The sequence below is a fragment of the Bos javanicus genome, chromosome 3, assembly GCF_032452875.1.
Source record: "Bos javanicus breed banteng chromosome 3, ARS-OSU_banteng_1.0, whole genome shotgun sequence".
NCBI classification, from domain to species: domain Eukaryota; kingdom Metazoa; phylum Chordata; class Mammalia; order Artiodactyla; family Bovidae; genus Bos; species Bos javanicus.
Window position 1 is genome coordinate 112,213,691 of NC_083870.1, and position 14,831 is coordinate 112,228,521.

General features: G+C 49.7%; 1 protein-coding gene and 1 non-coding gene across 5 annotated transcripts in view; one reads left to right on the forward strand and one right to left on the reverse strand.

The window, feature by feature from the left end:
- CSMD2 (CUB and Sushi multiple domains 2) overlaps positions 1-14,831 on the forward strand; it is a 694,802-nt gene that overhangs the window by 355,901 nt on the left and 324,070 nt on the right. For 3 of the 4 annotated variants that reach the window (XM_061412621.1, XM_061412618.1, XM_061412619.1), the window contains 2 exons: positions 9,138-9,215; positions 14,340-14,427. In XM_061412621.1, coding sequence (XP_061268605.1) covers positions 9,138-9,215; positions 14,340-14,427 — 166 coding nt within the window. The remainder of the gene's footprint in view (positions 1-9,137; positions 9,216-14,339; positions 14,428-14,831) is intronic. The other variant, XM_061412620.1, reaches the window with a different exon arrangement.
- Positions 4,261-4,334, reverse strand: TRNAE-CUC (transfer RNA glutamic acid (anticodon CUC)). Its single transcript has one exon. It is a non-coding gene; the product is annotated as a tRNA-Glu (tRNA).

Below are 14,831 nucleotides of genomic sequence, written 5' to 3' on the forward strand. Positions count from 1 at the left end.
TGATAATCCTCAAGTGACTGTCCCTCCCTGCAGCCAGACCTTAGCCTGGCCCTGCTGCCCCTCCCACTGCCTCTCTCAAGTCCACCCTAGTGACTTCGAGATTGGAAGATTTTCTGCTCTCTAGAAGGCCCGTGCTGAGTCTCAGTTGTCTGCCCAAGAAATATTTCCATTTGAGAACAATTGGCATTTACTGAGATGCTGGAGGCTTTTTACGGTAACAAGCTGAAGCTTCTGATTTTCACATGAACACATTGAGTTTTTGCCTGTGACTGATCCACAGTCCCAGGCCAGTGCCTCAGGCACCCCGTGGTCCAAGCTCCGACTTATTTGCTCTATTCTTTTCGGCCCTCTGAACTGCTGCCGGACCCTTAGCGGCCTCATTTCCAAATTTAGGCCTCTGGGGTTCTCAGCATGAATCTCAGGATCCCGGGGGCTGAGTACTCACAAGGCCAAGCTCCTGAGTTCAATCAGTAGTGAGCCTAAACTGAAGAGTGAGTGTGAACACACGTGCGACACCCCCTCACCTTACCAGGCTTCAAGTGTCACCACTTCCTTTTTCCAGAAATGAATTCAAAGCACAAATTCTGCTAACAGTGGGTCATTCATCCGCTCAGTCATCAAACTCTTTGGAAACCTTCTGTGTGCCTGGCTCTGTGTCTGCCGCAGGATGCAGACATAGGAGCCCATGCGGCAAATTGCTAGAACCAGATCTGATGGGGCCATGTAATGAGGGTTTCAGCAGAGGTCCAAGTGAAGCCTGGAGAGGCCACTGACTTCTCCCTGAGACACAGAGACAGAGAGAAGGTAACCTCTGAGCGAGATGGAGCCAAGAAGGGAAGAGGAGAACGGATGTTCCAGGGAGAAACGACAGCATCACAAAGGCGACTAAAAGCGATAACCCATGGCCATAGTGATTCCCTTAAACATCCGTCTTCTGGTCATCTCCTCCAGCTGACTTCTGGGAAGTTACTCATGAAGATGGCTGCACAGCCCATTATTAATAGCGAAGCATTTATCTACTCTTTTTCAAGTTCTTTTCCCATTTATCTTATTATAGAGTATTGAGCAGGGTTCCCTGTGCTACAAAATAGGGTTAGGGTTAGGGTTAGACACGTGTGTGTGTAACAGTCACTGTGCTGTACACCTGAAACTAACATAACATTGTTAATTATCCTCCAATATAAAATAAAAAATTTTTAAAAATAACAAAGCACTCCCCTAGGAATTAGAACATGCCCCCTCTTACACTGCCAGCCATAAACCATGGGCCACCCCTGATGCCATCCCCCTTCTACTATGCCAGAGTCCTTCTCTACTTTAGGAGTTCCAGCAGCATGGTGAGTTTTGCGTGTTAACCAAGGAATTGAACCGGCGGCTCCCAACAGAGCACTACTTACAATCTAAGTTGGGTTGATGATTCCTTTCCCACCATATTTTAAAAATCACCCAGCTTGGGAGGGAATCTGCAAAAATTTCTCAACTAGCCATTATCCTTCAGCACCTGCATTCTTAGCAGTGAGGGATCTTTTATGATTTTGATACCAGTTTTTTTGCTCTTCATTTAGCCGGAGCAGTGAATCCAAGCCTGGAATACACTGAAGCAAAGCACCCAGGTGATGCCTTTGTCAACAGCAGCTCTTGCAGCATCAGAGCATCTGGGACTATTTTCATCCTCTTCCACGTCACTCGTTCCAGCAATTTTCAGCAGAGTTAGTCCATCTGAAGTTTTGCCAGATATTCACTTCGTTTTTCTTTTTCCTGGTCACTAATAGTAACATTCTAAATGCTCAGTGACTCTTTAAATGTGTTTCTCAATTTGAATATTGCTACCCTTTCCTTGCAAGAATGTGGTATCACCTTTGGTCACAATAACCTCTCCACCTTTTCCTAGGTCATGAAGCAAAACATCTTAAAGACTGAGCGTTCAGCTCACTTTTCCAAATACTACACCATCAGTAGCAGCAGCTTTGTTGGGTTCATTCCATGACACCAAACCTTGGAGCTTCAGTTCAGTTCAATTCAGTTGCTCAGTCAAGTCCAACTCTTTGTGACCCCATGGACTGCAGCATGCCAGGCTACCCTGCTGCTGCTGCTGCTAAGTCGCTTCAGTCGTGTCCAATTCCGTGCGACCCTATAAATGGCAGCCCACCAGGCTTCCTGGTCCCTGGGATTCTCCAGGAAAGAACACTGGAGTGGGTTGCCATTTCCTCCTCCAGTACATGCAAGTGAAAAGTGAAAGTGAAGTCGCTCAGTTGTGTCCGACTCTTAGCAACCCCCCTATCCGTCACTAACTTCTGGAGTTCGCTCAAACTCATGCCCATTGAGTCAATGATACCATCCAACCATCTCATCCTCTGTTTTCCTCCTGCCTTCAATCTTTCCCAGCATCAGGGTCTTTTCAAATGAGTCAGTTATTCACATCGGGTGGCCAAAGTATTGGAGCTTCTGCTTCAGCATCAGTCCTTCCAATGAATATTTAGGATGAATTCCTTAAGATTGACTGGTTTGATCTCCTTGCTATCCAAGGGACTCACAAGAGTCTTCTTCAACACCACATTTCAAAAGCATCAATTCTTCAGTGCTCAGCTTTCTTTATGGTCCAACTCTCACATCCATGTATGGCTACTGGAAAAACCATAGCTTTGACTAGATGGATCTTTCTTTGTTGGCAAAGTAATGTCTTGCTTTTTAATATGCTGTCTAGGTTGGTCATAGCTTTTCTTCCAAGAAGCAAGTGGCTTTTAATTTCACAGCTGCAGTCACCATCTGCAATGATTTTGGAGCTCAAGAAAATAAAGTCTGTCACTGTTTCCATTGTTTCCTCATCTATTTGCCATGAAGTGATGGGACCGGATGCCATGATCTTCATTACTTAAAAATGGAAATCTGGTACTCCCCTGGTGGTCCAGTGCTAAGACTCTACACTCAATGCTGAGGGCCTGGGTTCAATCCCTAGTCAGGGAACTAGATCCCACATGTACCAAATAAGAGTTCACTTGCATCTTCACCAAATTTTGTATCTTTGGCATTAATCTTGGTGAGATGAAGAGCCAATGTGCCAGACCCTGGCTTGGTCTAGCAAAAGACAGTGAGTACTGAAAGCATTTCTGCAAGGCATTGATGGCCAGCCCAGCATGGAGCTTGGGCTGTTATAACCCCAAAGTCAACTTTCATCCTATTTCAAATGAGTGTACCAAGAGCATTTTCAGTAATTACAACCAAAGACTCACTGGGCATTGGCAGTTTCCAAAGTGAACATGATGGACTGGACACTGGAAACCACCAGTATCCTGGAAGCCCTGTTTCTTAGCTTTTGATGTATTAGTCAAGTCAGGAGATAGGTAATCTTAATTCTTGTGCCTTCAATTCCTAATTCAGCATTCAGTGTTTTCCTGTCCTCTATTGTAAGCATACCCTTTGAACCTCTGTGGTTACATCAGAAATCCTGCTGCTGGTCTCTGTCTCCATTTGTAGAAATTGTGGCAAATGGAGCAGTCTCTCCAGGGTTTATCACAGGTTTGGGCCACTTCTTTAGCTCAACAGTTACAGTGTCCACACGCAGCATCACACTTTTCCTGATTTCCACCGGATTGGTACCTTTGCTAATCCCAAAGCCTTCCACAGCAGTCAAGCGTGCCAATGCACTCTCACTGGTGGTGCCACCCCAGCTTCTTCATTTGTGTGTTGGCAGCATCCCGATCACATCTGATGCGATGTGATGTGTTTCATATTTATCCTTTAAGTCAGTTGACCTGGCAACAGATACCTTATCTTTTGTTACTTTGAGGCGTCCCCAGCCCTGTTCTGTAATCATTCTTCTTGCCCCTGCTCTTCTTCATAGTAAGGATTTCCCCATCTGCTAGGAGGTCTACACCTTGAAGCATTAGGCCTTAGGCATCTTCACCGGATTTTGTATCTTTGGCATGAATCTCCGTGAGATGAAGAGCCAGTGTGCCAGACCCTGGCTTTGTCTAGCAAAGGACAGTGAGTACTGAAAGCATTTTTGCAGGGCGCTGGTGGCCAGGCAGCGAGGCAGGCCCTCCATGAGAAGGGAGAGGTCGAACACAGCATGCACACCCAAGTTTCCAAAGTGGTGATCAGATTTCCATTTTTTTTTTTTAAATTATGGCCTGTCGGCAGGCCACATTTTTTTTTTAATATTTGTTTTTTTATTTATTTGGCTCTGCTGGCTCTTAGTTGCAGCACACAAGAGCTTTAGCTGAAGCGTGGGAACTCTTAGTTGTTGCATGTGGGATCTAGTTCCCCGACTAGGAATCGAACCCAGGTCCCCTGCGTTGAGAGCGCAAAGTCTTAGCCACTGGACCACCAGGGGAGTCTCAGATTTCCATCTTTAAGTAACCTTTTTTAAGATGGGCTAGAGACAGTGACTCAGTAAACAAAAACCAAGCAGAAAAGGATGTATTTAGGGCAGGAGTGGCTTAGAAGATAGAAGGCTACACATTGGAGAGATTTTCTGAGGTTGAATGGGCTGGATTTAGTGTGGATGAAGGGATGGGCCAGCCAGCAGGACAGCCAGGTGCTGGGGAAAGGCGAGTGGTCAGGTGAGTGCAGGGGCTCACTGTTGTGCAGGGAAGTCTGAGTGCGCTGGAATGAGGAGCCACATATTCCATGTACTTCTTGGTTCCTAGAGCCATGGTGGCAGATTAGGCCGCCCTCCCCTGTCTCCTTCCCCAGCAGGTCCTTGTATTCCTCTAGTTCAGCCCAATAACTGATGCTGCAGACTAGAGACGCATTTGTATTGCCAGATTCTTCGAGCTAAATATGTACCATGTGTCCCGCTAACCTTTACAACAGCGGGAAAAATGTCTAGTAATTAAGCAGAATATAAAGGATGAATGGAGCAGCCTGGCAGTCTCCTGCAGTCATTATCATTCAGAGGAGATGGATGTACCTACTAAGATTTCCATCAACCAGTTAAAGCCAGCACTTTACTCCTGGGAGTCCGGACTCTGTTCACTTACAGTACAAACACAGGTATAAGTGTGAATTATATTTGTATGTGAATGTTTGCAGCCATGCATACACAGGGGCACAGAGGTGTTCTCATGGGTACGCTGGTTGTAGACGGATATACATGGATGTGTGGCATGTACATGTGCACTGGGGCTGTCCATTCAAGTGTTGCTGGGACCAAGGAGCCGGCCCCAGGCTCACTTTCTCTCTGTTTCACCAATGATGACAGAATCCTCTGGAGACCAGTGCTTCAATGTAATGTCATAGGTGATACACTAGTGGGCGCTATAATGAATGACTGTTCAAACAAGACCAAATGCACCCCAGAAATTCTCCAGGTCCTTGCTGTTTGGCCTTTGGGTTTTGATTTGGTCCGTCAGCAGTGGAGACCTAGAGAGAAGGGCACCTTGTTCTCTGATCCTTCACACTAGGTCTGCCCTCGTCTGTCCAGCTAGTTCATTCAGTCAGCCACCACACACTTGGTCAGGCTGAGATAGATTAGCTGTCCATAATTCAGGGTGTACCTGCTTCCCTTGGCTTGTCCCAAAACTGTGACCCCACCATATGAAGGTGGTTTCTGGAGGCTAAGATCCCTGGTGACGTGGATCTTGTCGAGGGGTATCCCCCAGCCAGGTCACTTTCCTGACCCATTCATCAGTTCTGGTGATGGCTTGGGCCACCTGTAGGTGCCACCTCCACAGAGTCTGGGCCAGGGCCAGCTGGGCCTGGACATACTTTTTCTGAGAGGTTGTATTGTTGGTGTGAGGAACCTCTGCCTACAGAGCTATGGCCCCTGCATTTCCCAAGCTTAGGTGGGAGGCCCACCGACTGTGTGAGTGACACAGCCTCTCAGACCTGGCTCAGACGGGCAGAGGGTCCCAAAGTTTGTATGAGGAGCTCCCTCCAGCTTTTCAGATTCCTCTTCACAGGTTCTTGCCATCACTTTAACAAACTCCATCCTGTGGCGAGTAGCAAGACACACGAGAGGAAGAGTGGAGTTAGTTCCTGATACAAGGTGTGATGGCGTCACTGATGTATCAAGTTAGACAGTCTTTCTTGGAGAGGACCAGTGGGGAGGATGGACATAGGTTGCCCTCTGGGGCCTGGAGGTGGGGAAGGGGCAGGAGCCTCTTTCTCAATGCAACCTGGAGAAGAGAGGAAGAAGGCTCCCCCTTTGACACCCCTCATGGCCACCTGCATCTCAAGCTCCCCCTTCAGCAGCTACAAGAAAAACTACAAGGCAAGCAGTGTTTGCCCTGGGAAAGGCATCCTCGGGGCTCTGGCTCCCTTCTGCTCCCCCTCCTCCAGGGGACACTAGGCCCTGAAACTAAGGGTGTGGGAGGACTGACTTGCCTCCTCCTCCTTCACCAAATGCCCTGAGCCATCTCTGCAGACCTGCCCTGAGACGGGCTGCCCTTTGTTGTAAAGGCCCCTCTCCCCACCTCTGCCCGGGGCTGGGACCACTTCTATTCTCCTGTGTGCATGCATGCTAAGTCACTCAGTCGTGTCCGACTCTTTGTGACCCCCATGGACTGTAGCCCACCAGGCTCCTCTGTCCATGGGATTCTCCAGGCAAGAATACTGGAGTGGGTTGCCATGCCCTCCTCCAGGGGATTCCCCACCCAGGAATCAAACCTGTGCCTCCTACATCTCCTGCGTTGGCAGGCGGGTTCTTTACCACTAGCACCACCTGGGGAGCCCCTCCTATTTTCTTAGGGATGTTGAATCAGAGGACATTTTTCCCCTGCTGCACCGTTATTAGCTAGGCTTGAATAATGCATGTTTCCCTGCTAATACGCTCTGTTTGATAATGGACCTACGTTAGTGTTCATTGGAAATTTTCCTGCTGGATACACATGGAGAGTAATGCACATTTATAAAAAGAATTTGAATGCATGTTGAGAAGTGGTGACTCCGTGGTAGTAACTGAATTTTATCAGGCAGTCAGCTTAGACAGCAGCTAGCTGGGATACCAACCTTTGGGGAGCTTTTTAATATACACAGAGCAGGGATGAGCAGGGGGATGGGGGCTGCGGAGAGATGGCCCCCTTTGCACACTGATCACTGTGGGCTTTAGTTCCGGTATTGCCATGTTATCTCAGGTGCAGAGTGAATCCCTGAGTCTCCAAGGGCTGAGCTGGGGAGGGGGCAGATGCTGAATAAGGTTGACCATGCCCTTGGGATAACTTTGGGAACACGTCACATAAGAAGATGCTAAGGTCCCACCAAGAGCAAAGCTGCCTCCTGGCCATGTGACCCACAGTGAGTCACTTAAGCCAATGTGCACCCCAATTTTATTATTGATCCAGTATGTATAATAACTACCAGCCAGGGTTGTTAAACACATAAGGACCAAATGAAACGATTATTGAGGGCCCAGTACGGACAAGGTGCTGTTCTAGGCATTGAGGACACAGCAATGAACAAAACAGATAGAAATCTCTGCCTTCGTGGAGCTTACATTGCAACATAGAATGACAAAAACCACTAAGAAAATTATGCATATGATCGAAAGTTAGGGATACAGTCCCTATCTTTAGGGAAGGGGATAGGGAAAGATGGGTTTGGAGGTATAGTTTTAAGTGAGTGGTCAAAGAAGGCCTCCAGGAGAAAGTAGTGTTTGCTTCAGAGGCTTCAAGGAGAAAAGGGAGCAAGTTATGAAGATATCTGGGGAAGAGCCTTCCAGGGAACTGGCAGGCTGGAGCGAGCAGCTGTTGTATTATTGGAACATCAGAGGGGCGCTTGCAGCTGGAGAAGAGTGATGGAGGTGGAAGATGGGGTCAGAGAGGTCTCAGAGAGGGCCGATTAGTCCAGGCAGGCCCTTTAAAAGACTTTGGCTTTTACTGTAGAAGAGTTGGGTTGTCCCTGAAGAGTTTTGAGCAGAGATGTAATTTGGTCTGACTTCTGTTTTAACAAGATCCCTCTGGATCTCGTGTTGAGAATAGATTAGACGGGGGCAAGCGTGGATGATGGAGGACCATGGCAACAAGAGGAAAAGTCTCAGAGATCTGAACCAGGGAGACAGATGTGCAGACTGCATTGGGGATATATTTGGAAGTTTGCTGATAGATCATGTATGGGCACAAGAGAAAGAGAGGTCAGTGATGCTGATTTAAGTTCTAAGGTCCTCAGTCCAGGGCCTGGTACATAGCAAGTGACAGTCGCAGTTGTTACCACTGCTGGTACCAGTCAGCAGAGCTGAGCCGTCTGGCGGGGGTTGTCTGGGATTCAGCAGAAAACCAAGCCATATAATCAGAGACAGGATAAAGCCCTGGGTAACCAGTAGAATGCCTTGGGTCCACAGGGATACTGAGACCCAAAGGAGATTGATGGATTCAGAGAAATGACCTTTGAAATTGTGGAGTTCTGGCTCTGGGGCTATTTGTGTGCTATTTGGTCAAGTCCTGATGAGCTATGGACTGGACTCAGTATTCGATCAAAACCAATTCAAACCATCAGGCCACCACCTGTGCCAGAAACCATCCCCAGGGACCTCCCAGGCTCAGCTTCTCCTGTCCACAAGTTTGGCCGGTATGGGCTGAGCTTGGCCAGGCAGATTGGCTCTGCTTCTCATGTTCTCATCCTCCTGGGGCCAGCCACGTCTCCTCCCAGTGATGGCTGAGATTCAAGTCAGCACGCCTAATCTGTCAGGCACCCTACAAGCCTTTGGACATGTTAAGGCCTCCATAATGACCAAACCCAAAGTCACGGGGTGATGAAATACACTCCACCTCTTTAGCAGGAAGGACTAAAGTCACATTGCAACGGGTGTGGATACGAGAGTGACAACTTGGGGACCTAATCCAATGTAACACCTGGCCAGGGCTGGTTCAGAAATTGGTCAGACTGGATCAGGTGAACAGAGCTACAGAGGGCAGGCTGCAGGGCCTCCCATGTCGATGCTCACTACCAACTTGCTGGTAGATCACCCTGGCTGCCTCCAGGGTGCTATAGAGTGCCAGCCTCTATAGCACCTCTTCCTCCATGTTTGAGACCCTGCTGCACTTGAACCCTACCCTTGGCATATCTCTGCACAGAGAGGCTTCTGACTGTGACCCACCATGGAATGTCCCAAGCTAAGAGAGGGACCATTCTAGAAGGACCTATCCCAAGTCCCAGATGAAAACTTAACCTGATTTTTCTTTCGTTCACCTCTTTTCTAGTCAAGAAGCAAATTGAGTTGAAGTCTCGAGGCGTGAAGCTGATGCCCAGCAAAGACAACAGCCAGAAGACATCTGTGTGTAAGTGTCCGCCTTGCTGAGCCTCTTGCTTGAGGTCAAACCCGCCGGCACTGCGACCGCGGGGAAGCCAGATGATGCTGCAACCGGTGTTCCTTCAGCCCCTCTGCCCGCAGCCCTGGTCTGCGCATGCGCACACTGACCTCATGGCCAGTGAGCAGCCCTGGGGCCTGCCCTTTGTCTTCTCGAGTTCCTCCTCCCATCCCCTCCCGTCTCTTCTTTCTCCCTCACTTCCCATTCTAACTACAGTCCAGGGAGTCATTACTGCTACATTTCTTTCTTTATTTTTCCTTTTGAATCACTTCCACCTGCTAAAACAATCCTTTTTCTGGCTCCTTGTCTAGGAGTCAGTGAATGCCAGCTGGGATACTGGAGGCTTCAGGGCCCTGATTCCAGCTCCCAAGGCAAGATTGGGAAGGAGAGAGAGGGGATTTCCTAGAACCTTCCACCATGGTCCGTGGACCTGCCTAGGCAAAGCATGGACTAGACGGTGGGGGTCCGGCGTCTTGAGCTGACGGGGCGGTGCTGGGGGCTCTCTGCTTAGACACCGGGTGGATTCTGTCCTTGAGCACGTGTTCCTGCTGTTGGTGTTTGAAAGATCAAAGGGTGAAGTCCAATGCCGGGGAATGGTCTGGAATGTCGTCGCCCCAGAAGAACCCTATCAGAGCCTGTGCTAAGGGGGCTTTTGATCTAGAGCATAGGAAAGTTTTCTGGAAGATTCTGGGCCACTCCAGGAGGCTGGACTTGAAAGCAGAGCAGATTTTTCCAAGAAACACTTCTTTTTCATTCTGGAAGTAGAGATGAGGAGCCTTCCTTGGGCCCTCAGAACCTGGCCTTCTGGTCTACCTCCTCCCTCTCTTTGCCTATTTGTTTCATGCCTTTCTCTCTCTCCCTCACTTTCCACCTCCACTGTCCTCCTTCCTTCCACCTTCCTCTCCCTTCACCCAATCTGCATTCCCCTCTCTTTCTCTCTACTTCTGCTCCCTGCTGAACCCCTCCATTTCTCTTTCACCTCCACATGCTCATTTTTCCCGTGATGCTAGAAGTACTTGCTGGAGAGAGGCGAAGGGCGGCCGTGGGTGGTTCCAGAGCTCCGTGCTTTGGTGGCAGAGAGCAGGGGGAAAGACAGTTTGGTCCCAATGTCCTGACGAAACCGAGCCTGACTGACTTTTCTCTAGTCTTTCAAGTCCTCCAATTGGAGATGGGCACCACTCCTCACCCCTGGATATGAGTGTGTTTGGTCACCCTGCCACAAGGGGACTGGGTGGCAGGGGGCAGACAGGAGGCCCTGCTTCTGTGCTTGACTAGGGGCCTGAGGGGTGGAACAGAGGGTCAGGTCAAGAGTTGGCAGGGAAGACTCGAGACACAGGCTGGACCTGCATAAGCTCTTTCTTTCTTCAGCCACAGAGGACCGGAGGAACCAAGGCAGGCCTTGAGTCCACAGGCAAACTTTAAGGAAATTGCTCTGATGTGGGGAGCAAGTTTTTATTCCAGTTGTATCCTTGGGTAACTGTGTTACCCCAGGTACTAAACTAGCGCCTTGGTTTCCACATCTGCAAAATGGGGCTGCAAAACTTTACCCTCCTTTCCGCCTAAGGATGCTGTTAGATCTGAGATGGGCCTTCCTGACCCAGGACTTCAGGAGGTCTATGAACTCGCAAGGAAATCACATATGATGTTGTGGGTACATTTGGGGATGGCAGGGAAGGGTCTGTGGTTTTCATTAGTTCTCAGAGGTGCCCAAAACTCCCTCCAAAAGATGAAGAAATACTATTTTAATAAAATAATGCAAAAGCTCTTTTAAAAAAAATACTATTCTCAACAAGGTACTGCTTTCCTTTCTGAGATTCTCTCAGAGAGGGATGGGTGTGTGGCTTGAGTTGCCACGGATGCAGGTCCCTGAGTGTGTGCAGGGCTCTGGCCCTTTGTGTTCTGCCCAGATTCCCTGTGGACAGATGTTCTGAACTTCAGGGGAGGCGTGGGCCACACCTACATCTCCTAGCTCCTACTTACTGCCTTCATTGGAGAGTCTGTGGGCACCCTGAACCCCGGCCGCTGGTTCTCACCACCACGTGTCTGCACCTTCCTTCCCTTTTGGTGGGAGGCATTGTCTTTCTGAGTGTGTTGTGGCTTCTTCCTCATCATAGAGACCGGGGCACAGACCACCTTCCCATCTTTTCTCTCTGTAGCCCACAACAAATTCATGCTACAAGAACTAGGAGCTGGTTTTCAGTAGGCAGGAGAGGCTGAAACTCAGGAAAGGGGGAGAAAGCTTTTTGCCTCTGTAATTTGGACAGTAAACTGGTGGCTGGGATTTGGGTTTGCTTGTTTCTGGGGAGCCTTGAAGGCTCATGTAGGGACGCTGTCACCTGCTCAGTCCTCCCAGAAAGAGAGCGAGCACTGGTTGGGGGCGAGGGTGCAGTGGGAAAGGAGGGCCCTGATCACAGCTGGGCTCACAACTTCCCGCACGGCACCTGAGCCTTATTTCGGGCTGGCTGATTAAAGGGGTTGCAGGGGGGTTTGCTTCACATGTCAGGGGTTGTGGTGTTATGGGTGGGCTTCACCGTGACCTCGGCTCTACCGTCCAGCCACATCCTCATCTGTCAGCCTCAGCTCTGCTCGCTGAGTGGTGTCAGTACTGAACGAGAGGGCGTGAGAAGGAGGCAAGAACCTGTAGTGCATTTGGAATGTGCTGGAAGGTAGAGTGTGATTCCTAGGCAGCAGGGACTTTGGGAGGAGAGTGACTGGTGTGCAGGGTGGAGGAGACAGGGCCTAAAGAATGTGGGCACTTAGCTCAGAAGCCCTCAGGAGGGATGGATAGGTCGTGAGGCCAGCTTGCCAGCAGATGAACCAGCAAGTACCGCTCAGGGCTCCCCTGTCTCTCCTGCCCCCTGGGGATCCAAGATCCTTTCTCTTGGCTTTCCCCTAATTGCAAAACAGGAGACTCCAGGAGGCAGGGGCTTGCTCAGCTTTTGGAGATGACACTTCCATGGTATTAGCCCAGCCTGAAGGGTCCTGGTCTGAGGGGATGGTGATGCAGCTCAGCTGAGGATGTAAAAGCTTTGGAAGTAGAGGTTTGGTGGGGAAGGGGATGGGATCAGGGGTCAAGCGTCCAGTGGGAGTGACTGGCTTTAACCTGGCAGTGTGGAATGTTGGAGAAAAGGAGGCTGCCCAGGAGGCCTTGTGCTCATCACCCACAACCAGGAGGGTATCCGGTCTCTGGCTTGAGCAGTCTGTCTAGTTGCCAAGGTTACCTTGACCAGCCATGCCCTGGGCTACCTGGAGATTTGAACAGGTTTCTAACTGTAAAAATGAGCTTCAAAATCAGGCCTGAAATGAAATTAAATGAGTCAGAAGTGGAACTCCCCCTGCCCCACTTCCATCACTCATGTGCCTCCTCACAGGTTCCCAGGCCAGGAAGTCCCCTGGCCCCTCTCCCCATGCCCCACTCTGCCATGAGCCCTGGTGACTCTTTGCCACAAACGTTCCCATCACTTCATAATCCTCTATCAGGTTCTTGCTGTCCTTTACCTGAACAAACACAAAACTTCCTAATTCATTTTTCAGTAACTGCCCTCCTCCTGAGCAACCCAGTTCTTACAATGCCCTTCTCCACTCAGGTCTCTTCCCATCTTCTTTAGGATCAGACTCAAGTTCCTTCAAAGTCTGACCTCTGTAACCTCACTTTCACTCTTCCAGGCCATTCACTACCCTCCCTCCTTTTCTGGCACACCGAACAACTTGCGATTCTGTTTCCATGTCTCCACCTTGCTCCCCAAGCCCATCTGTTTGCCTGAAATGCCATTTCTTTGTTAGCATGTATCTAAATTCTACTATCTCAGAAGATCCGTGTTAAATGTCACCTCCTCCAGGCAGCCTTCCATGCTTCTCTCAGGAATATGAGGTAGGTCCTCTCTCTGAACTTCCTTGTAGCTGCATCTTTCATTGCCTCCCCGCTGTGGTTCCGTAGTTTCTTTCCATAGTTCGTATCTTCACTGGATTTGGAACTCCTTGAAGACAGTGAAGTGATCATATCTGATATCTGACATTGACATCTCCCACCATATCCAAGAAGGGTCTTGTATACAGTAGGAGCTCACTAAATGTGTCTTGTGTACCATGTGCAGGAGTGAGCGGGTGAGTGAGTGATGGAGCACATTGCTCATATGATGGGATATTGAGTGGGTGGGAGGATAATGGACCAACTCAGACAGCATTGCTCCAGACTCCCCATCACCCTAGAGGGGGTTGTGTTGATCGTGGGGTTGGTGAGGGCTTGATTGGAACTCCAGTTCCTGGTCATTGTCAAGGCCAGAACTCCAGAGGTGCAAGGGAGTTCTCATCTCGCAGCATCTCAAGAACAGTGAACTGCAGGGGCCTGAGAGTTTCCACCTTCTCCACTGGAGACAGGAGAAAACTGATTTTTGTATGCATCCGCCGCCTTTGACCAAGCTTCTCCTTTAGCCTAGAGGACGCACATGTTGGCAACCGTGAGGGCATCGCAGTGCCTGCCAGAACCGCCGCAGGTGCGACCTCAGTGCTCTGGGTCGGGAATGCTTTGGTTACCACTTTGTGTTAAGAACTGTCTGGTGGGAAGAGGTTTCTCAACAGGTTTCTCTCCCGTGTTTTAGCTCAAGTCTCTGCTTTGAACTTCAGACTGCAGCTTTCTCTTACATTCTTTGCCGTTTCTGACCACGCATCCACCTTTTATTTAACTTTCTTTGAGTCATTTCTCCATTGGGGGCAAGGTTGGGGGACTCATCTCATCTAGAGTCGCCATCAGCAGGTTGGAAGGATGGGGGAGGTCACCGGGGGCTGTGGACTGTCCACCTCTGGTCGCTGGTCTGGGGCAAGGGGATGGGGTGGTTGTTGGGTTGGGGTGCCTCTGAGCCCACATGCTCTTGATGAATTTCACTTGGACTTGGCTCCCAAAGGAATTTGTCAAAAGCAGCTCCCCGTCTGCACACACAGGAAACCCGAGCCCTGTAGATCCCAGCAGCCCCACAGGCCCGAGCAGAGCCAGCCCTACTGCTGTCTCTGCATCCACCTCCCATCCTGAGACACGGCCCCAGCAGGTGCCTTCCTGTGATTACCCATCTCTGTATGTGCTGTTTTTTTGCCTTGTAGTAACTCAGGTTGGTGTGTCCCAAGGGCATAATATGTGTCCAGACCCTGGCATACCTGAAAGGGGCAAAAGACTAGGCTCGGATTTCAGGTAAGATCTGTTTGGAAACGTTCTAATTGTAGAAAGGGGGGTGGATGGCCTGGCTCGGGGGTCAGACAGGAGCTGGCCTTCCTGGAGGTGGACTAGCGAGGACCATGTGGATAGGCTCACTTCCTGGAGAAGAGCTTTGACCTTTAACATTCTCTCTTGTCCAGTCTTGGGAATACTGCTGCACCTTCAGGGAGAGGGTTGGGCTGTAGACTGCCAGTGTCACTGGGCAGACCTATACCCAGGGTACGAAGGGCCACCATCATCAGTAATGATGTGCCAGCAGGCAGCTCACGCCGCCAATCATCTCAGAGACCCTAGGGCGCTGAGATGGTACCTTTTGTAAAGTTTCTAACTAACAACGCATCTTCTCATAATCGTCCAGTTTCGTGAAAATTTCTGGGTGT